Here is a 24376-nt window from a genome sequence, read left to right as displayed (position 1 = left end):
CCGCACGTTGTTTCATGATAAACGATCAGAAAGAAACATGAGGAAAGAAACGAGGAAAAAATACGAGTAGCACCTGCAGTCTGCACGATAGATACTTTAGAGAATAAATGGTGAGTGAAAGGATTTGTTTGGCTCGCCCCACCCATGTTTACTGTATTCAAAACCCACACTAGAGTAAACTAAACCCAACCCAACCAAGCCCCTCCATCCCCCGGCTTCTCTCATCTCCCGCGCATCATCGCATGCATCAAGCACCAAACCCACGCATGGTCCTCTGCAGTCTGCTGCATCCCCCACTCTTCCCACGTTGACAGCAACAATGCCTCCCACACCCCTCACCTACCGCCCTCAAACCCTCAAACAAGCTAAGAAAGCCTACCGCAAATCTGGTGCGACAGTCCGTCTCTCTGAAAGCGAAAAAGCCGTGCTCGAGCGGCGCGCAGTGTTGCAAGAGCGCGCGGACAGGATAAAAGAGAGAGAGGCGAGACGGAAGGCGAATTTGAAGAGAAAAGAGGAGAGGGTGCAGAGGGAGAGGGAGGCGAGGCATAGGATGGGAATACCAACCCCGCCGCCGAAGGAGGGAATACAGGTGGGGCCGAGTCAGTCACATCTGTCGGAGTTCATGTATGCGGGGGTGAAGAGGAAGGGGGAGAATGAAGTGGAGGAGGAGGAGAAGGAATTTGACATACAAAAGCAGGGGGGGCTGGCGGTACAAGAGCAACAGGAGCGTGCAATGGGGCCACCGATGTCACGGCAACCTCTACAGACTTCCTGTGCGAATGCAAGCCCCCTGTGGATGATACCGTCTCAGATGGTGAATGTGAATTCCCCAGAAGTGCGAGATTTCGTTCTACAGGAAAACCACCCACCACCGAAGAGGACGTCTCTGGCTCGTAATCCACTACAGGCCAAGTCTGCGAATCCAATGATACAGCAGAAGCCATTGGCTGAAGACAAGGACATTAGTGGATTGCAGACCAAGGCTGCTTATCTGCAAAGGCCCCAGGCATCGCCACTGGATCAACCACTTCTGCGTCCACCTGCCCAGGCTACAATCACAAAATCGACTAGTTTCAAGAAGCCGCCCCTGATCCCCCTCCCATCCAAGCCCGAAGCTATCCCAGAAAACTGCTTCGACGACTTCTTCGTCAGCAACACCCAAATCCAACGCGAGCTCTCACCTCCGCCTACCCCGCCAGCCAAAACCACACCCGACGCCGTCTCTATCGCACGACCCCCTACACCACCACCACCACCACGGGCCTTGGAGCCCGCCGCCGCAGACGAAGACGCTGCAGACCTACTCGCCTTCATATCGACGCAAGATCTCGATTTCTCCGGCGAGCTCACACAAATCGCGCCACCAGCACCACAGGAAGAGCCCCACGACGAGACCGAAGCCGACGACGAAGACTTCCCAGACGACGAGCTCGAAGACATCGTGCTAGAATTCGAACTCGAATCGTCCGTCAAATCGTCAAACACGACGACCCCGAACGACCAACAACCCAAACCGGATCTCCTGACCCAAAGCGACGGCGGCGGCAGCCATTACGACTCCGACGATGCTGACGATGCTGAATTGCAAGCAGGCCTACAAATGGTATTCAGGGACTATGAGAAGGAAAGACAGTGTCAAGAAGCGCAGCGAGCCGCCGAGTGTGACGCATTCGATTTGTCTACACAGGATTTGAGGGAATTGGAATCATGAATAGCATCTCTAATTGGCATGCGCACATGGCAAGAAACAGCAGGCCCGCTCGCTGGATCACGAGCCTACGTGTACCAATCTGCACTTGCTCCGAAGCTTGGATCAAGGCTTGGGGAACGCCTGGTCCCCCGCCGCGGTTCGATGGAGAGCATCTTCCCCAAAGCATGACTATCGTAGACATTGGATTTACCGAAGTGGTACGTTACTCTCATGCCACGCTATAAGCTCGCTCACTGGCTAACAGGCTCTGATGATAGACCCTAGAGCCTCCTGGATAGCAGCATGCCAGCCACGACGAAGAAAGCCAGGACTTGGATGGGTTGGAAGTATTGGGTATATACATATAGTATCAAGCAGTAAAGCCAAAGAAGCAAGTCGCTCTACAAGTCCAATGCTAGCAAATGCTCCTCCGTTCCACCAAAGTATGCTCGCAATCTATGCCCTATGCTCCCATCCCTACCTGACAGTGCAGCCTGACCCCCTCCGTGATTCGAACCATCACAGCGTAGGCGCTCTCTTTAATCCGACACAATAGCGTACAAATAGCTGATCCAGAAAATGTTCATGCCTGATCCCAGGTGGCCTATGCTTCGCAAACTCCTCGATGGCTTGTTGCACACCGAAGTGCTCTTTCTCGATTAAGTAGCAGCAAACAAAGAAACCGGTGCGATTGAATCCATAGTGACAGTGCACACCAATCAGTACTTTGTCGTTGGCTGCTTCGGGCGGTGTCTCCGGCTTTTGAGCACGTAGCCGATCGACCAGCTTGATGAAGTCCTCTGCCTCTTCCGCTGTGGGAGGAATCTTGGAAACGGTTGGAAATTTGTGGTATTCAATGCCACCCTCATCGAGACCTTTGGGATCGTAGACTGGACTTTCATGGCTAATGTCGATGACAGCCTTAATCCTGCCCTTCCAGTTGCGTACGAAGATGTCTGGAGAGTGTGTATCGTCGATCTCTCGAAGGGTCTTCATTGCGCGGAAGATACCAGCGATGGGTTCGGAGACTGGGCGCACGGCTTGCCATTTGGCCAGATTTTTGACATCCCATTTGCCTTCTGTAGAAAGATGCTGGAGCTGCCAACCGAGGGATAAGCGAGTATCGACGTGTTTATAGAGAAAAGTATGAATAAGGCCAGCTAGTGTGCGATATGTCGCAGGGTCATAGAGGAGGCCGTGGGAAGCGGGAAAAGGAAAAATAGAAGTCTTGAGGACTTGGCGCCGCCTAGAGTAGCTAGGGACGCTGGAGTGAGGTCGGGCTTCGTTTCCGATAACAGTGAGTTCGGTCACAGATGCCTTGCTCTGACTTTTCTGGTCTTGGGGAAGGTGCTCCGCACTTCCGTTCGAGGACGTGCCTTTCTCGGACGACGGCAAGGGCGCTTCCATTGACTGGCCGCTCTTTGGTCGATCTACTTTCCCCAAAGCTCGTCCTATCTTCACAAGCTGGTCTGTTTTGGTGACACTGTCCCCTTCACCGGCAATGAGGAACAGAGGTAGCTTCAGGCTGGCCCAGACGTCGACTCCAGGCATTCCTTTCTCGGGCGACTTTGAGGCGGGGCGACTGGGTAAAAGGCCCGATGCCATTCTTCGCCAAACGGCAGTCTGGCTTTGCTCGTTGAACCTTACTTGCAACTTCTTGACCTCAATATCTGCATCCTTTCCAACAAGACGAGCGACGCTTGCACTTTCGGGCCCACCTCGCCTGTCCCAAGTCCGCCAGATATCGAATATGGGGGTAGGCACCAGGAGTAGTTTCTCAAAGAGAGCGAGTTGTTTATCAGAAGGCGGGGTTGCTTGAGGACATATGCCGACGACTGCCAGGACTTCGACGTTTGGTTGGGCTTGTGAGGAGAGAGCTGTAGATGCTACTAGAGCTGACAAAGAACAACCCATGCTATGTCCAATCAATATAGCTCCTTGACCCTCATTCTGGTCACAATGTTGCTTGATCACCACGCTCAGTAATTCGGCAAGAGCCTTCGGTGTGTAGGCGTCCCATGAAGTGGGTGAGAATTCCGAGCGCCCACATCCGGGGAGATCTATTCCAAGGCATGGCGCAACGTTGACCAGGCTAGTGAGAAGGGGGTTAAATTGTGCCAAAGACCCCCCAAGCCCATGTATGAAGACGAGGAGTGGAAGAGGTGTCGGCTTCGAGGGGAGCTTATCAGCTTGTGGATGTGGTTGGTAAAAGGTTCGGATTACAGGGTAGGTCGCAAAGGAAGTGGTGTAGGACTTGAAGCTGGAATGTTTTTTCAATAGACTAGGATCAGTAGATTCCACATCTGATTGCCCAAGAACAAGCCTTGCGTAAGCATTTCTCGATTAACAGTGCATGCGCCATCGAAACTCACCTCGCTTTGAGCTCCCAACAAAATTACGCGATGACGCCTTTGTGCTGCCGCCAGCCATGCGCTCGGCATGGCCTGCATCGCTTATCCCAGGTTGCTCTTTTTGCGTGAGGGATCTCTTGCGCCATAGCCTCAGACCTTGGAGAATACTGCACAATGCGATCAGCTGCACCATGTCCACAAAGCCTAATTGGCCATGTAGTGTGCTCTGGTATTTCTGTCGTATCACTGCCCAGGCTAGGGCAAGATAGGAGGTCGAGACATGGCAAAGCTGCTGGGAAGGTGCTGGAACCGATGCGGAAGCTGATGCAGAGTGCCGTGGCGGAGATTCGTTCAAGGCATCTGCAGCAGCGACGATCATCAAAGATAGAGAAAGCAGGACGCTGGGAAATGTCAAGAGAGGGAGAAAAGGCCGCATGGCCATCATTTTGAGCTCCTAAGTCTCTGACGATGATGTATGCTCATCCGCGTCGAGGGACCAATGGTAGGGATGTTTGCGTGCCATCTGCGTAAATCGTTGGCTACCGGTGAAACGTGGACGGATAGCCGCATCAGACGGTGCAATTGCGTCTCCCTTCACGGAATCCTGTGCCCAATTGAACGGATAAGACGTTGAGTCAAGGTTATCTCAAGTTATCTTCTTCTTCTGCAAGCAAGACATTAAAGTATTGATTGAGCAAGTTGCATCTGTTGCTCGTGCGCAGATTTAGCATTTCATGATGGAGAAGCAGTGGTGTGGAAAAGAGCAACGCCGGATTCCAACGGCCTGGATCAAGCTTCGTTCGGGGCGGGTCGTCTCCTCGTTCCCATTTTGCTGGCGTCTCAATCGCCTCCACCAGCCGCCATGGCTTAGAAACTTATGCAACAGTGAAGACCTAGACTGGGTGGCGATGATACTCATTGCCTCTGTGGGACGAACTATGTCAACCTCTCTATCTCTGACAGCCGTTGACAATTCGAAAGGGTCTTCTTTCGCCACTATTCCAGCTGGTCCATTCATTCAGGCCAGAGTGGTGGAGTACCGGCAGCTGAATTGTGGAGTAGACGAGACCATCGCGGGAAAGGCCCAAAGCTTCAACTCTAACTTCTTACATTCTACTTCTTCCCTTGTCACGGATTTCTATAACCGCTTCAATCATGCCACGCCAGCGGAATGTCTAATGCAAGCGTCCATTTTGGACAAAGTGACGCTTCGTCTCTCATATACAAAGAAACCTGGTGCCGTCTCTCAGAAGTCCGACTTCTCGTCTTATTCCCTCCTAGTCGATTCCCTTCTTCAATTTTCGCATAATGGATCCATCAAACCAGGAAAAGCAGCGAGTGGTTGAGGAGCCACGGTTCCTCGACTTCCCTCATCTTCCCAACGGAGTCATCCGAGATGGCAAGCTAAGGTTGAATCGATATTCCTCTACCATCACCAAAGACCATGATTTTCCAGGAGCGCAGGTCAGCTTCGGCCTATAGAATAAAAAGAACCCCGGCTCATCTCCGTACAGGCAATGCTGTACGCCGCAGGTGTACCTGACCGAGAGTCGATGAAGAATAGCCCGCATGTTGGCGTGGCTGCAGTGTGGTGGGAGGGTAATCCATGCAAGTAAGAGATCCAGGTCTTTTTGAATGCTTTGCCGTAGTTGACACACTGACTCAGTATGCATCGTAAGTCTGCCTTTTACGAGACTCTAAGCAAACCCCAAGGGCCATCGATAGGTCTTTAACTGTGTATTGATTTTAGTGCTTGACCTGGGCAAGATTGTCAAAAATTCGGTTCAAAAGCAAGGTATGCTGGCATGGCAATACAACACTATCGGGGTCTCTGATGCTATCACGATGGGTGGCGAGGGTACGAATCTAAACAATGCAGTGTCCAACTCAGTGCTGACACTCGCAGGAATGCGATTTTCTCTTCAGACCAGAGAGATCATTGCAGACAGTATCGAGACGGTCACGTGCGCACAACATCATGACGCTTGCATTACTCTGCCCGGCTGCGACAAAAATATGCCTGGCGTTGTCATGGCTATGGCCAGACACAACAGACCTTCCATCATGATCTACGGTGGCACCATCGCCGTCGGGTACAGCAATCTCCTCCGAAAGCCCATCAACATCTCGACCTGCTATGAAGCATCTGGAGCATACAATTACAATACTCTAAAGCAACCAGAAGATGGCGGAGACTTGACAAAGACCAAGGATGAGATTATGGACGACATTGAGCAGCATGCGTGTCCTGGGGCAGGTGCTTGTGGAGGGATGTATACTGCGAATACCATGGCTACCGCCATCGAATCTATGGGCCTCACACTTCCAGGATCGTCATCCACCCCTGCCACTTCTCCTGCGAAGATGCGAGAATGCGTCAAGGCTGCAGACGCAATCAGAACCTGCATGGAGAAAGACATCAAACCCCTTGACCTCCTCACCAAATGCTCCTTCGAGAACGCTCTTGTCATGACTATGGCGCTTGGTGGTAGCACAAATGGTGTCGTGCATTTTCTCGCCATGGCTGCCACGGCCGGCGTGGATCTCGCCCTTGATGATATTCAGCGTGTCAGCAATAAGATCCCTTTCATTGCAGATCTGGCTCCTAGTGGGAAATATTACATGGCGGATCTCTATGAAGTAGGCGGTGTTCCCTCCGTACAGAAGCTACTGATTGCAGCCGGTCTTTTGGAGGGAAATATTCCTACCATTACTGGCAAAACTTTGGCCGAGAACGTGGCCTCCTTCCCCTCTCTCCAGCAAGACCAAGTCATCATTCGACCTCTGTCAGACCCCATCAAATCAACAGGTCATCTACAAATCCTTCGAGGCAATCTCGCCCCTGGGGGTGCGGTAGCCAAGATCACGGGCAAAGAAGGCACCAGATTCACAGGTATTGCTCGCGTCTTTGATAAAGAACGCGAATTGGACATCGCTCTCAACAAGGGTCTTATCCCTCACAGTCCCAATCTGGTTCTGATTGTACGCTACGAGGGTCCAAAAGGTGGACCAGGGATGCCAGAACAACTGAAATCTTCGGCAGCGATAATGGGCGCCAAGCTTAATAATATAGCCCTAGTGACGGATGGTCGATACTCAGGAGCAAGCCACGGTTTCATCGTGGGACATGTCGTACCCGAGGCAGCTGTTGGTGGCCCTATTGCGGTTGTGCAGGACGGAGATGTTGTCACAATCAGTGTGGAGACGAACGAGCTGAACATGGACGTTAGCGAGGAGGAGATCAAAGAGAGGCTGTCAAAGTGGAAGAGGCCTAAGAGGACTGTCACAAGAGGAGTTTTGGCAAAATACGAGGCTCTGGTGGGAGATGCAAGCCATGGTGCATTGACGGATGCCTTCTGAGGGAGACGGACTAAAAAAAAGATTATTCGCAAAGGGTACGGTGACCAGATGGAGCTATTTGGATGTACATATATCATATGGCATCAATAGGAACGCTGCTAGAGCTTGCACCAATCAAATGTAAAAGAGAATTTACCCAACTAAATCCTCTACATTCCCAATGGTATGGCCGGAACGTGCTGCTGCTCCGCCAAGAAATGAAGTTCCATAGGGCTGCACTAGCGGTTCTCTTAAGCGAGCCTCCACATCGCCGAAATTCAAGATTGACAATAGCAACAAGACGACGAACTCCTAGTAACAACAAACGCCGACTCTTGATTACTGAGACTCGTCGGTACCGCAATCATGACGGGGGGTGTTAGTGTCCGCGATGTCGACGTGAGTAGTTTCCTCTACCTCTCCTAAAATAGAGCGCGAAGTGCGAGATCGGGCACAAGAGCAACAACGATCAGCCTGGGGAAGGTTGCATGGACGAGATTCAAAGAAGCGGTGGAGTGATCTGGAAAGTATGCAGACGGAGATGGCTGACATACTCTGGGTGACGACAGGCACAGCAATTTATCACCGCCTACTCCGCTTTCCTGAAGCGACAAGGAAAGCTGCCTATTCCCGGTACGTCTTCAGCGATGGAGCGGGCTGCCACGGCTACGCCTACACCTCTACTCAAATCCAACACAGATCATTAGCTGACCAGGATCTCTGCGCCCAGGTTGGGTCGACACCGTCAAAACTTCTCCTTCCAAAGAACTCCCACCCCAATCAATCGACTGGTATGCCCTCTTCCTTCCTCAGCACCCTACTCTACATCCTAAAACCTTACCCCCACGAATTTTCGACCTTCCTTTAACACGTATATCGTAGGTTCTACACCCGCGCCGCAGCCGTCGCCCGCCACATCTACCTCCGCAAAACCGTCGGTGTCGGCCGCATGCGAAAAGTTCACGGCAGCACCAAGAATCGTGGCTCAAGACCCTCTCACCATGTCGACGCTAGTGGATCAGTGGACCGCAAAGTGATGCAGGCGTTGGAGAATATCGGTGTGTTGGAGAAGGATGAGGAGAGGGGAGGAAGGAGGATCACGCAGAGTGGGCAGAGGGATTTAGACCGTGAGTCAACATCCTGTCGCGATGGATAAGGTTCATTTTGGCGCGTATTTGCTGACTTGAATAATTTGCCACAGGGATCGCTCAAACTACGCTTGAGGAGTCAGATGAGGAGGATGAGGAGTAGAGTAAAACGAAGACTTCTACGGACTGGCGAGATTAGCTAGCGTAGGCGTAATTTTGCCATTCAGCGGCTCGAATATGCATGCTTGCTAGATGGTTGAATGAATCATGTTGAAATTAGTCGGCCAGCGCTTTGACATTAATTCTCTTCCTCAACTCCACTGATTTCCAGGGCCACGCTGTCGCCACCAGCCAAGCCCGACATTCTTTTTTGTATTACCCCACCGAGTCCTATCTTATAATACTGCAAGCTAATAACATTCTTCTAATCACCCACTTTTCAACAGGAACCAGAAACAGTCGTTCCGTCGGACATTTCCCAGCCTGGCCTCGAGCAATAAAGTGTTGCATTTCGAAGCAAGAGCCAGGACCATGGTCTCTGCACCCAAAAATCACGACGATGGCTATCAGTTTCCTTTTCTCAACCTCCCATCAGAGGTACGGCATTGCGTCTACCGCTTCGTCATGCCTTACACCATCCGTCCTCGCCAATTTCCATTAGAGATGATCTTCGAAGCTAAAGACGTGCAAAAGCCCCCAATCGCCCTCTTCCTCATCAACAAACAGGTCCATGAAGAGATTTCCTACGTCCTTTATCGATACAGTCATTTTCTCATCTCGATCAACCCCGGCAGAGTTACTTGCGTGGCCCTCGAGTCCTCAATCATCTGGGAACTAGATCAGACGGAACGTATGTCTGTGAGAATGGCAAGCAGCATCAGACATATCGATATTGACCTTGTATGGGGGGAACGGCGGAGCATTACCTCTGCTATGGCGATGAGTATGCGCTTGGTCCCGCTTCTGGAGTACGTTTGTGAGCACCTGAGGGCTTTCCAATGTCTGCAGACTCTCACGGTTAGATGGAACAAGGGCGGAATATTGAAGTCTAGGCCCAGGGTTGATCTGGCAACCTTCATACTGGAACCTCTAGAACAGCTGCAGGCGGATTTACCCGGTGTGCAGATCACTGTTGAAGCTACACAGCAACCGAGCAATAGTGAAACTGGAGACAACCCTGATGACTTGGAAGCCTATGTCAAACTGCAGGACTACTTGTCAGAGCTCAGGAGAAATGGGAAGCATCCCAATATGATGACAGAGAGTTAGAAACCAGTCATTAAAGTGAAAGACTTGAAGCCACATTTTTTTCTCCGTGTTGACCATTCCAGATCACATCCATTCCAACTGCGAAGACCAAGGAAACCGAATTACGGTCTCGAAAATTCTAGAACTGGCCAAGAGAAAAAAAAATCTGCAACCTGTGGCAAAAGACCAAGCTTTGAAAACTTGCGCTCCCGCAGTGTCGGAAAAGCTTGAATGCAATCTTTGCAGTTCATCTCTCCCTCAAGTTTTCTTGCATTTTCCTCGGTACTTTTGAAAGCCCGCGCAAGGTCCGCATCTCTCCTTGCGCGGACTCCTGAGACCACAGGTAGAAAGCATAGATGATGTCCAGCTTAAGAGGGTGGAGCGAGAGCGACATGGAGCTTTTCTCGACTGGCAAACAAGAAGAACACCGTTTGTCCAGCTCAAGTTGCTGGAGCGAGAGCGACATGGAGCTTTTCTCGACTGGCAAACAAGAAGAACACCGTTCTCCTCTCATGGAAATTCCTGGAGAAATACGCGACGTCATCTACCGCCATGCCCTTGACCACGCCCTTCCCAATCTCATACTAACGAGGTGGATGCAAGTGATGCAGCGTCGGCATGAGGATAGAATGGGTCATTCAGTAGCAACAGGACGCCTTGGGGCAAGTTCTTTTACCAACCTTCTGCTGTCCAATCGTCAAGTCTACCGGGAAGCATCCTATATCCTCTACCAAAGCTGCAAATTTTCCTTCATGATTGCTCCACGCCATGCTTCTTTCTTGGACGGATGTTTGCTGTCAGGATTCCCCACTCCGGTTATACAGAACATGAGCTACATTCACAGGATAACAAATATTGTACTCCAGGCAAACTGGGACGGACACGACCAGGCCGACATTCTAGGATTCCTATGGACAAATTGGAAGGACATTACAACCATGGTCTGTGACCAATTGCAGGGATTCTCTGGCCTGCGGAGACTTACCTTAGACTGGAGGATACCTAATCCGTGTGATGTTTTTCAGCCAACAAAAGACCAATGGCTATCGATCTCCCCATATTTCGAGAGACTGCAGGTAAAACGCCCTGATATACGCATGGAGGTGCTAGCGTGGGAAATGATACCTTGGAGCATGCCCTCCAGATATTGGGTAATTCGCAGAGGGTTCAGAAGCTACACTCAGGAGCTTATGAAAGCCACAGAAAGGCTCCGATATACGGCAGTATTACGTCCCAATTTGGGATACTCGCGTTATCTATGGCCACCATTTGTCCTTCCCAATTTGAGACATCCGAGTCATCAAATGCCGCCGACCTCGACTAGACTTCCCTTCCCAACTCGAGTTGTTCAAGCTACCAGTGGCCTATCTCAACTAGACTCTCACTCCATCCATGATGGAGGGTCAACTGACCTGCAGTGACGGTCTTCCGCTGTTACTTACCCCACGTCGAAGCCTCTACAGCCCCAAAACCAGTGCCACTTGTGGATCGCAGTGGTTTCCATACTCGTGGTACACTTCGGAGAGGGGTCAACTTGGTTGGGGGGCCGGACCCGTAGGGTATGCGATGCATGAAACAAATCGAGATCAATTGAAACACTCATGTGTACTAGGGCCAATTGATTGAGCTCTCACGCTCTGCTCGCTCGCTAAAGAGCCCCGGCGCTTGGATATCTACAATCTTCCGCAATGTCAGTCGCGCCTTTTGCGACAAACACACTTGAGATATTAGTGTTTGGATTTAGAAAAATCAAACTTTTGGGACTGTCTGATGCTTGTTCTCTCTGTATCGCGTGACCATCGACAATGTTATTTACCATCTTCGTACATTTCAGCGTATTCATCCTCGTATCCGGATCACACATCCTCCTACAGAAACGCCAAGGTGTGTCAACCTCAAGTGCTATAGTAGCACACTAACCAGCACCGACGACTGACCATCCATTTCAGGAAGCTTCGACATCACCCGCAGCGGCCGCTACACCATCGCCAACTGCGGCAACCGTGACGCGGCAGGTCTCGTCAACCTCCTCGAAACCCTCTGGGCAATCCTACAACCCTCGATCCGGGACTCCTCCCTCCCCATCAGTTCCCCTAGCCCAGCCTTCCGCACCTTCTTCCACTCCGCAACCAACGCCCCGTACGTGAGACAGCTCCTTACGAACGTGACCACCGGCGTCTCTCTCTACCCACCCGAGCAACCTTTCCATCAGACAGGCTCGCCGCTTTTCATCTGCGCGACAGGCGTCGGGCAAATCGTCGGCAAGCGCGGCGGGATAGACTACTATTACCAATGCCTGCTGGATCCCTACAATAATTTTATCGCAATCGGCGGCACGCCTTACATCGTCGTATGCCCCTATCTCTTCTCGAGCGGGGTCCCGGACTCGCCCCCAGCGGACACTTGCCTGACGGTCAATACTTCCATCAATCGATTCCGGGGCATGGGGCTGGACTTTGCGAAGTTCAAGGTCTGGGCTCTGTTGGAGGGCATACTAAGGTATTACATTTACGCCACGACGGGATCTTCGGGCATCTTTGCGACGGATGTGAATAAATGCGTGAGGTTGGGGTCAAGGCAGATGGTCGAGAACCCGAGTAATTATGTTTACTATACTGCTAGTAAGCCTTATCGGCCTCACACTCCCTCTCACGTGAAGCTGGCTTTGCATGAGACACAACTGAGTGTTGAGTATAGGTATCTACGGCCAATGTCGAGATTTCCCAGACCTCTCGGAGCCAAGGCGTAGACCACTAGAGAATACAACGTTACCAGATCCAATCCACGCTGATGATGAACGTCCAAATACGACGAGCTCTACTGTTTTTGCTGTCTCTGGTCAGGCTATAGTGGTGGACCCGTCGGGTAGCATGGACATATAGCTTCTCTAGGGACGAACGGATCACTGGTGTACTTAAATCAAAATACTTCAAGCCTTTTTTTTTTTTTTCTCTCTTTTTAATCTTTTTTTTCCAATTTCTGTCTATATGGCTCACAACGCAAGACCCACTTTCCATACAAAAATCTAAACATCGACTTCCACATTATATTCAGCAGCCTAAGGCTGTTCAACCGCCAGAACCTTGCCCAAATCTCATTCTCTCTCTTCTCCCTTCATACCCGATCTACACATCTTCAGCGCCAGCTTCCACCCAGCCGTGAGCAGGATTGAGAATATTCAACCGCCTCGGCCGATCAGCCTCCAGCAACGATGCTCATGGAAGGAAAGGACTTCACAAGCCCAAGCAATGCCACCATCCACGCAGGCTGCTAAGATGCGATGACCCCAGTCGTCCTCGTTTTGAAATCCAGAGTGGCCATCCGTCGGCTTTTGACTCTACAACGAAGCTTCCAACATCCTGTACGAGTACGGCCATTTTCAGATATAAAAATGAAGCTGCTTCCAACGTTTCCATCTCAGCGCCAAGCCGCTTTTTCTGATATCGGAAAGAGAGACGAGCGACATTTCGAAATCTATAAGACATAAAAATCGGCTGGGAGGACTACAATACTATCAGGGGGAGAGAGAGCTTGATACTCCCCCCTTTCCATCGAGTGACATAACATGCCACGTCCATACACTGCCACCGCCAAATTTCACCACCTCAAGACTCCCAGGACAAGATAGCTTTCACTCCAACGTGAGGGTCGGGTGCACAGATATGAAAAGGCGAGGGAAATATACTGTCGTAGGCTCCTGGACCCTTTTACACAAAATCGCGAGCACAGGTCAATTGAGACGGAGCCCGAGCGGAAGAAGCATCGGTATGAGAGTGAGCCACGACAATCCTCGGCTAAAGTCTTCATAATAGAGAAGCACATAGCAGAAGCGTTCGCCGATGTCTCTCCTATCCTCGAGACAGTCAATCGAGCAGCTGGCTCTATGATCCCAGACCCAACGGACTCACAAAGACCAAGACAGAGACATGACGAACCTGGTCGCGGGGTGAGGAAGCATCTCTCCGCCTTCTACACCCTCAACAGCAAGCCCAGTAGCTGTCTGTTGTATTGCGTGGTCCGCCGTATCCTCATCGCATTCGCACCCGAGGCGGTACAATTGTAAAAGTATTCACGCATCCTCTTAGCCAATTCCGCATCATCTCCAAACTTCACCCATCCCTCCGAGCCCCTCAGCGTCCTACTCTCCAGTCTCCATGCGCCCCCCACCACAAACCCCCCGAGCAAAGCAAGCAAGCAAGCAGTCGCAAAGAAAAAGATTGGAGCCGGTAGATTTCGAATCTCGCACGTGACACCTTCTCCCAGTCTCAGAATCCCAGAACACAATCAGATCGATTCCAAACCCCCGACCGCCCCTTCCTCCATGCTGGTATGCTCTTCGTTCACGAACCGACATGGTACCATCTGCTAGTACTGGCTCTAGATGATGAGACCGGTAATTTCATTTGGGAAGCGGCATGATCAATCGCCGTCTTTTATGAGGGAGGGAGGGAGGGAGGGAGACAAGATGATATGTGCAATGGTATCAACAATGATCCTTTGGTATCGGTATCGATGATTGTGCGAAAGCTGTGAGATAGGGTTGGATTTCAAAAGCACAGGTGTTGACATCGACTGTTTGAGCAAAGGCGGCAACAGGGTATCGTCTTAAGATTTCCATCATACTAATAACAATCCTCGAACTCTATGCGTCATATACGCTGCAATCAACACAGTCAGATATTACCATTCCCGGCAACCTCGCCGCCACATCCCCATCTCTCCGATCGTAGTACCAAAGCAATCTTGGAGACAACCTCTTCCTCGCTATCCCGCAAACTCAACAAGGATCCATTGGACCTCAACTACGCCCCATCATCCATCGCCCCACTCAAAACACCCCCACCTCCTCACCGAAACCGATCCGACAACGGCCCACTCCATCCCCAGTCACCATCCTCCTCTTCCCCACCGCAAGCTCCTCAGCTCCCGCAACGCCAACCCCGGAACCTCTTTCAAAACAGCCTTGAGAATCCTCCATCGGCCACAGCCGCCCGAGACGGACTCTCACGTATCCCAGAGCCGAATCGCGAGCACCTTGTCAGACGGCGGGCGTAGAATCGTAGACGCACCTGACAGCCGTACCCAGCGCACCGATACCGACGTCCGAGGACGTCCCTCCCAAGACATACCACAGGCAGCCCGTAGAGCGGCTACTTTACCTGTCCTTGAGCCCGTACGTCATCCACGGACGCGTTGCAGACCCAACCAATCGAAGAGAAGATAGCCATCCGAACCCGTCATCATCGACAACTGCATGACAAAGTAGTCATTGCGAGATTTCGATCCTGTAGTCTCGACCGCAGCAACGTCCAAACGGGCCGTGGGGTCATCTTCAGCTGCCCTCCCCTCCGCCTCCTGCCTCCTCCAACTGTTCGCAAGAAAGAAACAAAGGTGAACTCGCACCTTGCGATCCGCCCCAGGAGTCGAAACGCGATGCGACGATCGCCGAGTGGACTTTGAATCGAAGGAGCCGTGTACTGTTGTAGCATTTCCTTTTTAGCGACCGCGACCGCGACTGCGTGCGGCTGCCGGTGTCGTACTCATTCGATCCCAAAGCTGATCACCATGGCCGGCCGACATGATGGCGATGAGCATTGCAGATTGAGATTTACTGCAGCACCTGTGTTGTAGCTACCCCTCCTCATGGTGGTAACCAGGTGGCAAATGGGTGTATAAGTGGTCTTTTTTCTCTCAGCACTCTGATAGCTACTCAATCAATCAATCAATCAATCCTACATACATTTCCAACAATTGCAGATTGCCGTTGACCGCAGAGGCAGTGGTGTTTGGCGGGAATATTTGGTTCGTATTAGGTTCGATTCCTAATGGCGCTGGTACAATGGTGGGGTTTATTAGTGGTGGTGTGAGCATGTGGGGGCTCGATGGATTGGAAGATTGAAGTGGATTGAAGCGATGAATCTCTATTTGAACACTTGCTGGCTAATGGAAACCACTCGGGGTTAATGGAATCGACATACATGCCCAACACAGCATCGATCACACAAAGCGATCAGAGTCGGAAGGCAGTGGGGTCAAGGGAATCGACATACATGTCCAACACAGCATCGATCACACAAAGCGATCTGAGTCGGAAGGGAGTGGGGTTAATGGAATCGACATACATGTCCAACACAGCATCAACCACACAAAGCGATCTGAGTCGGAAGGCAGAACGATTCACATGTCCAACAAGCTCGCAACGATATCCGTAGCCACGATCTCATGCCTTCCTCCCCGGATCGCTCATTCCTCAATCATCCAAATAAGGCCACGTCCCCCTCCTCGCCAACCTACACATCTCCCTGATCCGCCTCACGCTAAGCTTCGTTCTCGAACGTGCAATCTCCCCAAGCACGCCGTCGCCAAACGCCTCGTCCATAAATTCCGGCACCTCGTTCACGAGCTCTCTGAACTCCTCCAGCCCGGACATCGCGTGCAAGTTCTCCGGGATATGCCGGATTATAGGGTCCCGCAGGACACGATCGTCCTGCGGCGTCCTCGTGTACACAACCTTGATCGCCTGGACGAAGTCGAGAAGGCGCGGACCCGGAAAGGCTCCGTACGGTTTGTGCCAGAGCGCGACGAGCTCTTTGAACTGGCCCGCGGCGACCCATTTGAGGGAGCGGATGCCGTAGAACTCGCCGAGGCCGTACATGGAGGCGTGGACGGAGAGCGCCAACGGCTCGGCCTCGGAAGCACCGGTCGTTCCATCCGCGGACACGGAGTACTCCGACGTGTACACGAATCCGATCATCTTTTCGATGAGGAAGGCATCTTCGTCGGGTAGGCGCACGTGATGAGGGTCGGACGCCGGGAATCGCGTGGAGGCATCTCGGTGGATGGCGAAGTAGTCGGAACGCGAGCACATGATCGGGCTGTGGACGTGGAATGTGCGCTCGTCACAGGTAATGGTCAGGTCAGATGCGTTTCCAGAATCGAGGAGCCTGAGGATGTGATTAGCATTGGATGTGGCATGTGTGGGTGATACGTACAGCTTAAGAGACTGGGCCTGTTCGGCCTTGGCATTCTGAGACTCCGACAGCGACTGGAGGGTTGGTCAGCTGGGTACTTCGGAGTAGTATCAAAACAACGTACATCATCGTAGTCGGCGAGCTGATCTGATGGCAGCGAAGGCATAGGGTGGAATAGTATCGCTGGCAGACCCTAAACTTGTATGTCGTTTGATTTCGAGTGTGGGTGTAAGGTGTGAGTGGGAGAGGTGTGCCAACCTCAGAAGTAAGCAGAGAGAAGGGTTCCTGCCTCGATAGGAGTGTCATGGCTACCAAGTGCTGGAGAAGGAAGTGTCGAACGAGAGCCGCCTTACTGCCGAAGAGCCCTCTTTCCCAATCTACCTAATGCCACTCCTTTCCCTCCTTTACTGTGCCAATGTAGAGTAGGTCTCAACCGTCCCCTATTCCTCCAAGCTCTTTTTAAAAAATGGCCGTCTCCTCATCAGAAATGTCCCACATCATGGCAAAACAGTAGTAGGATGTCTTGGCACAGCGTCAAAACATTGCTTCATTGCAACGCAACAACTGCCGACTACCAAGGGTTATGATCAAAGCCTGTGCTATGAAACTCCAGATCTGCTCAAGAAAAGTAAACGTGACATCAAGAACAATCCTGTAGGTCATTCCATTGTTGAATCGTGCTATGTTGAAAGCAACGAGTTTTTGATGTTCGGTCACGATATGGGGATGACTCGCCACACTGTTAAATAATGTCGCGAGTAGTCTCCCGCAGCTCCCTAGTCAAGTGCTCGATATCCGGCATCTCATACACGCAGCCCATCGCTTGCTGGACGAATCCAAGCGCGCGCTCTCGCAAGAAGCGATCCCGGTCAGGCGTCGTAGGGTACGAGATTCGTATGAGCCCGATGTGTCAACGGACAAATTGCTCTGAGTTCATGTATCTGTCGTACATGCCAGATGTCCTGTGTACGTCGTAGCTAAATTTCCACCCCGTCACGGTATACAGAGACTCGATGGCGAGGAAATCTTTGAGAATGGGGAGGCCGGCGTAGAGTTGAGGTTATTAAGAGGTGAGTGAACGGATACCTCGGTGACAAGAGTGTAGAGGAACCGTATCATCTTTAATGTCAGGCGAGGCGCCTCTGCGGACAAGTCAATCTGGCGGGTGTTTGATTCCGCCAAACGGCTTCGATTAGCTTCGGTAAAGTTATCAGGGCGAGGGTATATGATGAAAGTGTAGGACTTCCACATGGGCTCGTTGCAAATGGTGGTCAGATCAGAGCCGGCGCCTGACTCGAGCATGCTACACGAACGATCAGCGACCGGCTGAGGGGACGACACAGATCCCAAACATACAATCCGAAAGAGTTCAACATCTCTTTCCAGGCAAAGGCGTCTTCAGAGTCGCACTGGAGATCTTGTCAGAACAACGACAGCGAGAAGGGGTGAGGACATTTCGAGGTCACGTAGTTGCTCTGAGGGTAACGAATCCATTGTGAGAGTCGTATGTACTACGGTGGAATGGGCTGGAAGCATGGTCTGAGATACGGAGAGCCTACTCGGAAGCTTACTTGTTTGCTCCAGAGGTGGCTGATGCTTGCGAGCGCTATGGTGAAAAATTCTGGGACGTCAGCGAATCATATCACGCAGGCAAGATTGCGACAAGGAAAAAGGCGAATTTGGTTGATCGAGTGTAGTCATAATGGTCTGCCTGGTTGATATGTTTCAAGGCTTAGCTTTGGCTAGCATCGCAGGACTTCCTGTCAACAGCAACAGAACACAATTCTCGGCGGATGTAGGCCTCGTGGCAAGGCCATCGTATCATCCTCCATCGGCGCTCAATGTACCCTCAATCTTGTCCAAGCATTCTCTTTATAGCAGTGTACCGCTCTGCGGCCCATCCAAGGGAATGAGTTGGCGTCAAATCCTCGATAGCGGTGCGTTCAAAGCCCGGTCATCATGGCAATTGGGGACCGAACGTCTTGTTCACAGCCTCTATCATGAACTCCGGCTTCGCGGCGATAGGTACTAGGAACTCTGGCTTCGGTGAGAGCTGCTTCCAATACATCCACACGTAACCGATGACAGGATCGCGGAGAACGCGGTCTGTTCCTGGTGCGCCGTCGTAGGCAAGCGAGATGATTGCGATCAGATGCATCATGGCGGGAGCGCCACTTCGGAACCCAGAACCGACTTCTACCGCCATAGCTGCACGGAACTTCATCCCCGCGAGAAACTTGCGTCCTGGAATGTCGTACTTCTCTGCGGGAGCGTGGACCTGGGCGTTCGTGTGTGCGCGCGAGATGGAGGGAGTCATAGGATCTCCGGGGTCCAAGATTTTCTCAGGCGCCTCATCTGGACAGTCCGTGGTGTAACAGTACTGGACCATTCGTGCAACGGATTCTACGTTGTCATCGGGCAGCTCAATACGCTTGCTGGTTGCTTCCTGTCATTGTAATCGGTCCGCGGCGAGCTCTAGCGAATGGGCGTCTTAATGCTTACCAAGAAACCGCCTTCACGAGCAGCCGCGAAGGATGTTGATCGTGGCTTGAGGAGAAAGCTGTGGACTTCCAGTGTGATGAAACCGCAGGCTTAAGTAAGGTCGAAACCTTCCTTTGATTTTCAGAGGCTTGAAAACAGTGTCAGTCTCGTTCGACTTGAAGAGCTTCTAAGCTTGATGAATATCACCTGTGCATGACCATCTTGTGCTCTTCGAGCACATGATCTACACTTGCAGACTCCGTAGGATCTCTGAAGTGGGGGGTTTCTGGATTGGCTGCGTGAGCTCGGGAAATGCTTTTCGGTAAGCGTGAACTCACCTCGCGATCAACGAGGATGCGACGTGTATGAGCACCGGCCATGACAGTTCAAGCTATGGTCTGGCAAAGGAAAAATGGGATTAAAGTGATTTGTCTCCTGCTGGGTGGGCTGTTGGGAAGAAGGCGACGATGGGAAGTATTGATACTTGAAGCGAAGATGGAGCGGGCTGGTGTCACCAGTACAAGCACGGGACTTCACAAGATTAACCGACGCGACATGTGCAGATGATTTGAACCCATTATGGTGACGCTTCCTCTGCCCTAAAGCAATTATATGGCCGGTAAAGCCTCGTCCTTGGGTATGCAATTACTTCCTATGTCAATTCCCTAGCTGCAAACTTGGTCCATTCGTGACCTGGTATCATATGAAAACTGCTATCATAGACCGCTCAAACTCGTCAGACCTTGTTTCCGAAATGCTCCTTCGCATACTGCTCGCATGCCTAAGATCGTCAGCATACATGAACGGCGATGCAGAGTGGCTTAGCCGGTCTACCTTCGCTGGCTTCCCGACCTTCTGCCCGATGGCCTTCCACTTGCTTGCCTCGTATTCCTTGATGGCTGCCAGTAAAGCCGCGCTCTGATCCTCCGAAGTCAGCATCACCTCGGCATGTTGCTTGCGAAGCTTACATCATCCTCCGCAAAGTCGGCATAGTGCATGTCCTGCAATGCAATTAGCCTTCCGTCGAACGACCGGTCCCGAGCTGCGTACCTTATACCAATGCTTCTTGACGCTTCCTTCGGTCCTATTCGGGAAGGTCTTCACGGCGTCAGTCAACGGTCCCCGTGTGATGTCGCCTTGATCTTGTCACCTTTGCGATCTCGCCCCAGCTGTTCCCAGCATCCCTCATGATCTTCAGTCGCTGCTCCTCTGCCGGAGTCCACGGTGTATTGGTCCTGCTCTTCTTCGGCGGCGGCATCGATGAAGACGCCTCGTTGGCTTCCTCGACCTGCTGTCCACCATCATTTGGCTCGCCTAGGCTTGTCGAGGGCATTGGTGGCATGGCCGCCAGCGGCGCCGAACCAGGAGCCTTGCGCTTTCGTGATGGAGGAGAGCTCGCTTGAGGTGGTGGTTGCGGTTGCGGCGCGAGCAGTTGCTGTGGTGGAGGGCCCGGAGGTGGTTGAAAAGGCTGTTGAAGCTGAGTCGGGTGAGGACCGTAGGGGTTCGGAGTGAAGTACGACTGAGGTTGTTGCGCTTGTATCATGGGTGGAGCAGTGGTTGGAGGTTGTGGGCGGACAGGACGTCCTCGATTTGGTTGTGAGCTGCGCGGGGGAAAAGGGAGTCCATGTTAGCAGGTGAAGAGGGGATTTCCGTTGAGGTGACACGACTGCGGGCGGCAAGGCGAGACATGCTGGTGACATTTTCTGGAGCGCAGGAATCTTTCACTCACGACATAGTAGCGGCGGGCCGCTCTGAAGCGAGAACGGCAACGTAGTATATGATTATTGGGCAATTGGCGTCATCCAGACCGAGCCTCTGCGGGTAGTCAAAGCGTGTGTGGGATTCTGGCTGAACGGGTGATGACACCGCGCTTTGTCGATCTGGGATATTCTTTGGAGGGCATCCAGGTTTTGTTAGTCCATCTTGCCGTGCTGCCTATTCATATGTATCTTCCGAAGTCGCTGGTCATGTAGTAACATGGATGAGAGAAATGAGAACTTTTGGTCTGGGTGATGCATCGCAATAGCTTTGTGTGATGAGGCGACTGCATCACGCGGCCGTTGCGATACATGGGACATGGGCATTGGCGCAAGCGGACGCAGCTTGTTAAGTATCGAGGTACCAAATGACAGCGAGTTGCCCGTTTCGGTGTTACTTCACCCAGAAGGAGAATGCGGGGTCACGCCTATTTCACGCTTCGAGAAAGGTCATGGGTATCAGAAGTAGGGCACATGTCGTCGCGGATGTGTACCTCCAGCATCGACACGGGGGACGGGATGATGATATCTTGGAAGGGGGAGTGAAGTTGAAGGGAGATAGGATGTTAAGACGAGAGGCAGTGGTAGTTGAAGCAGGTTGGGAGGTTGAAGGGTCTTGATGTGGCAGGGAGGCTGATAGAGAAAGTGAACCTGGGTACGAGAAAGATACTTGCATTCCCATGCATGAATTGAACTGCATGGAACTATGGGCTTGCGAACATTTGACCTATCATCTATCCCCCGGCGCAACGGTTTGCCCGCCAGACCATGCCTGAAACAGCCTTAGCCCCTCCCTTAGGGCCCTCACAAACTTTCTCCCTCTCCCAATTCTTGCCTCCCTTTCATCTTTCCAACGAATCACACACAAACAAAGCAACCCATTCAAGTACCTAACTCCTTGATATAATCATGCTATCATGCTGCTGCTTTCGCGTGCTTGTTATTCTGAACCTCCCTGTCGTCATACTTTCACATTGTTTCAAGGGAGAAAAAAAGCCACTACTCACTACTGTTACAAGCTACACACCCTAACCATGCCGCCGCTTCGGCCCCCCCTTGGATCCTTGAGGACCCGCGATGCTCAAGTGCCCCCCCAAGTTGATGAAGTGGCCCCAAAGAAAGATAGTGCCCCCAAAAGCCTCAGAGGAAATGAGATGAAACAAAGATGCAACATCATCTAACCAACTCCTACCCTTGGCATCGTTTCAATCCTCGTAAGTTCGTAACCGAATAGAAAAGTTATGAACAACCCCCGAGCTCGCGGGGTTAGACAGCGCTTGGGACACAGCAAGAATGGCTGACGATTCGCTTGCGTGCGCTTGTTCTTTCCTTTTCAGCCTCATGCCAACGGTCCTTTTTCAAATCATTCTCCAACGGTTCATTTAATATTGACTTCATTAAGGCACACTGCGCACCAACTCAACGCTCGCTGCACAAAACAATCCCCATGTACGCGTCGCTATATTTACCCTTGCTGTATGTCTTCATCTTTCTTTCCATCTCAGCCAGTAATAAATGGTGCCGTTCGCAACCATGTTTCTGTTCGGGTTAACGTGGAATCTCCTTCAAACACGGCACGGCTTCGCTTAGACGTAATCTGGAAAGGATCTCTCACCGTTTCGTAAAAACAGCATACCCTTATTGGCCATTTCACCCGTAAAGCGGCTTTTTCCAAGGTCATCTCCTCCCATCATATAACCTCCTGGCCTCTACCTCCGCCGCAAATGGTTCGCGGACTCATGCACTCATTCCACCATTCCACCATCTCATGTGGCGTATGAGTGCAGCTTGCCATCCAGGGCCCACACAGGTCGCTGCTTCAACTCAATATTCCACGCCCCCAACGCCCCTTCAGAGCTGCAAATACATCTGACGTCCTTCTCCTAACCTTGCAAGGCACTGCTTGCGCTGCCAAGACTCGGTATCCCCCTGGCATATTGGAAACGTGAGAGCCATCAGTTCGAGGATCAGCTTTGTCCCACCAAGAGAAACAGTTCCAAACGTACTTCGAAAAAGCAAAGGTATAGATAGTGGTCTGGACCCACCTGGTGACATCTTCACCTATATCACGGCAGGACTCCTCGGTCTTCATCCTTCCTCGCAGCCTCATAATCAGTATTTTCCGTCCCACTGGTTGGGTCTTTTGCAAATCGTGTTCATACCATCGCTTATTCGCATTAATATTTCGACTGTCAAAATTCTCTTTATCCAATCCGAGACCCTGTTCGAAAAGCTAGCATCGACCAACGTTTCAGCGCTCCAAATCAGACATTTCTCTTTACTTTACACTTACATATTAAGCCTGTTTCTGGCTGAGATCCGAACAACAAAACAATTCTTTCAGTGAGAACCATATCGACAACGCCGTCTAACCTTCAACATGTCTTACGCACCCACGCAAAAGCCCATGATGGTCAAATCCATGTCGGCAGCTGACTCGCAAACCTTACGCGCTCCGGTAGTGCACCGGCATCGCAAGACAGTCTCCACAGGTGGAGGCAGAGCTTGGTCTGATGCAGAGGTATGTATATGCAAAAGCATTATCAACTGAGCCTTCCATTGACAGATGTATAGGAGGCTTATTTAATTGAGACGCGAGAGCACAAGATGCCATACAAGCACATTGCCAGCCAGCTCAAGAAGACGGAGCTAGCCTGTCGACTCCACTACCACCAGCTTTCGTTGGGCAGCAAGAGCCGCCGTCACTCCCAAGTCCCAATGAATTCATACGAACGATCATCAGCTCCACCACCAGCGCAATCCAGGGGCGAGACTCCTCAGAGACAGCTGCCCTCCTTCTCACCGCCGGCGAGTCCTCCTGAGAGTATGGAGTACAGTCCCAGCGAGTCTTCTTCTCAGACTCCTCAAAACCACAAGCCGATACTGCCAAAGCCAGTCCCTAGCATTCACCATCGCATTAACGATACCCAGTCGCTTCGCTTAGTCACTCAGGATATGGACTGCTTGCAGGAACGGCAATACGTCGATGTGGCAAAGCTTGATCGCGTTTATGACGCTCACCGTTTACATTTCTGGTCCACCATTGCCCGCAATTATGGCTGCAACCTGTCGCCGGCGACGTTGGAAGAGGCATGGTGTCGATCCCATGGCTTGTCGAGTTCAAAGTTTCCCCCCACTCCCCGCGGTAGCCCGCATGACTCGCAGGCCCCATCGAACATCCTCAGCGGCGCTCCATTCAGCGCCGTAACAGATTCAGGCAAAGGCTTCACTCCCATCAACAGTGAAAACCCGAGCTCCAAGCCAACAGTGCCGAGGCAAAATTCATTCGCCATTTCATCTTTACTCACGGAGGACAGGGAAGTCAGGAGCCCGGGACGGGAGAAGAAGCTGGACGAGGTGGAGATCAAAAGAGAGTAGTTTCTGCATCGCTGGCGATTGATTGATTGAGTACATGGAGCCACAAGCCTCGGTAATTGTGGCTTATCAGCAC

General features: G+C 51.7%; 8 protein-coding genes across 8 annotated transcripts; 5 read left to right on the top strand and 3 right to left on the bottom strand.

Moving 5' to 3' along the window:
* Positions 1-319: 319 nt before the first annotated feature.
* Positions 320-1711, top strand: HO173_008503 (uncharacterized protein; the record flags this gene model as incomplete). The annotated part of the gene is made up of 1 exon (XM_037310403.1): positions 320-1711. The coding sequence occupies one exon, from the start codon at positions 320-322 to the stop codon at positions 1709-1711; it is 1392 nt and encodes a 463-aa protein (XP_037162636.1).
* Positions 1712-2209: 498 nt separating this feature from the next.
* HO173_008502 (uncharacterized protein) lies at positions 2210-4486 on the bottom strand (the record flags this gene model as incomplete). Its single annotated transcript, XM_037310402.1, has 2 exons — positions 2210-3993; positions 4063-4486. 2 exons carry the CDS (start codon positions 4484-4486, stop codon positions 2210-2212), a joined length of 2208 nt encoding a protein of 735 aa, XP_037162635.1.
* An 863-nt stretch (positions 4487-5349) lies between these two features.
* Positions 5350-7401, top strand: HO173_008501 (uncharacterized protein; the record flags this gene model as incomplete). Its single annotated transcript, XM_037310401.1, has 5 exons — positions 5350-5505; positions 5556-5653; positions 5708-5715; positions 5792-5899; positions 5948-7401. The coding sequence occupies 5 exons, from the start codon at positions 5350-5352 to the stop codon at positions 7399-7401; spliced, it is 1824 nt and encodes a 607-aa protein (XP_037162634.1).
* Positions 7402-7746: 345 nt separating this feature from the next.
* On the top strand, positions 7747-8631 carry HO173_008500 (uncharacterized protein; the record flags this gene model as incomplete). The annotated part of the gene is made up of 5 exons (XM_037310400.1): positions 7747-7779; positions 7950-8013; positions 8111-8171; positions 8263-8507; positions 8582-8631. 5 exons carry the CDS (start codon positions 7747-7749, stop codon positions 8629-8631), a joined length of 453 nt encoding a protein of 150 aa, XP_037162633.1.
* A 368-nt stretch (positions 8632-8999) lies between these two features.
* On the top strand, positions 9000-12598 carry HO173_008499 (uncharacterized protein; the record flags this gene model as incomplete). Its single annotated transcript, XM_037310399.1, has 3 exons — positions 9000-9732; positions 11666-12337; positions 12414-12598. 3 exons carry the CDS (start codon positions 9000-9002, stop codon positions 12596-12598), a joined length of 1590 nt encoding a protein of 529 aa, XP_037162632.1.
* Positions 12599-15966: 3368 nt separating this feature from the next.
* On the bottom strand, positions 15967-19076 carry HO173_008498 (uncharacterized protein; the record flags this gene model as incomplete). The annotated part of the gene is made up of 6 exons (XM_037310398.1): positions 15967-16660; positions 16709-16761; positions 17774-17990; positions 18044-18096; positions 18200-18293; positions 18667-19076. The coding sequence occupies 6 exons, from the start codon at positions 19074-19076 to the stop codon at positions 15967-15969; spliced, it is 1521 nt and encodes a 506-aa protein (XP_037162631.1).
* An 828-nt stretch (positions 19077-19904) lies between these two features.
* HO173_008497 (uncharacterized protein) lies at positions 19905-20902 on the bottom strand (the record flags this gene model as incomplete). Its single annotated transcript, XM_037310397.1, has 6 exons — positions 19905-19949; positions 20003-20086; positions 20137-20169; positions 20219-20266; positions 20319-20769; positions 20898-20902. 6 exons carry the CDS (start codon positions 20900-20902, stop codon positions 19905-19907), a joined length of 666 nt encoding a protein of 221 aa, XP_037162630.1.
* Positions 20903-23305: 2403 nt separating this feature from the next.
* HO173_008496 (uncharacterized protein) lies at positions 23306-24303 on the top strand (the record flags this gene model as incomplete). Its single annotated transcript, XM_037310396.1, has 2 exons — positions 23306-23446; positions 23500-24303. The coding sequence occupies 2 exons, from the start codon at positions 23306-23308 to the stop codon at positions 24301-24303; spliced, it is 945 nt and encodes a 314-aa protein (XP_037162629.1).
* Between the last annotated feature and the right edge of the window lie 73 nt (positions 24304-24376).

This window comes from Letharia columbiana, assembly GCF_014066305.1.
Source record: "Letharia columbiana isolate WasteWater2 chromosome Unknown Sc0000032_s0, whole genome shotgun sequence".
In the NCBI taxonomy this organism is placed as follows: domain Eukaryota; kingdom Fungi; phylum Ascomycota; class Lecanoromycetes; order Lecanorales; family Parmeliaceae; genus Letharia; species Letharia columbiana.
The sequence above is the reverse complement of the archived record's forward strand: the minus strand, read 5'-3'. Positions and strand labels throughout refer to the sequence as shown.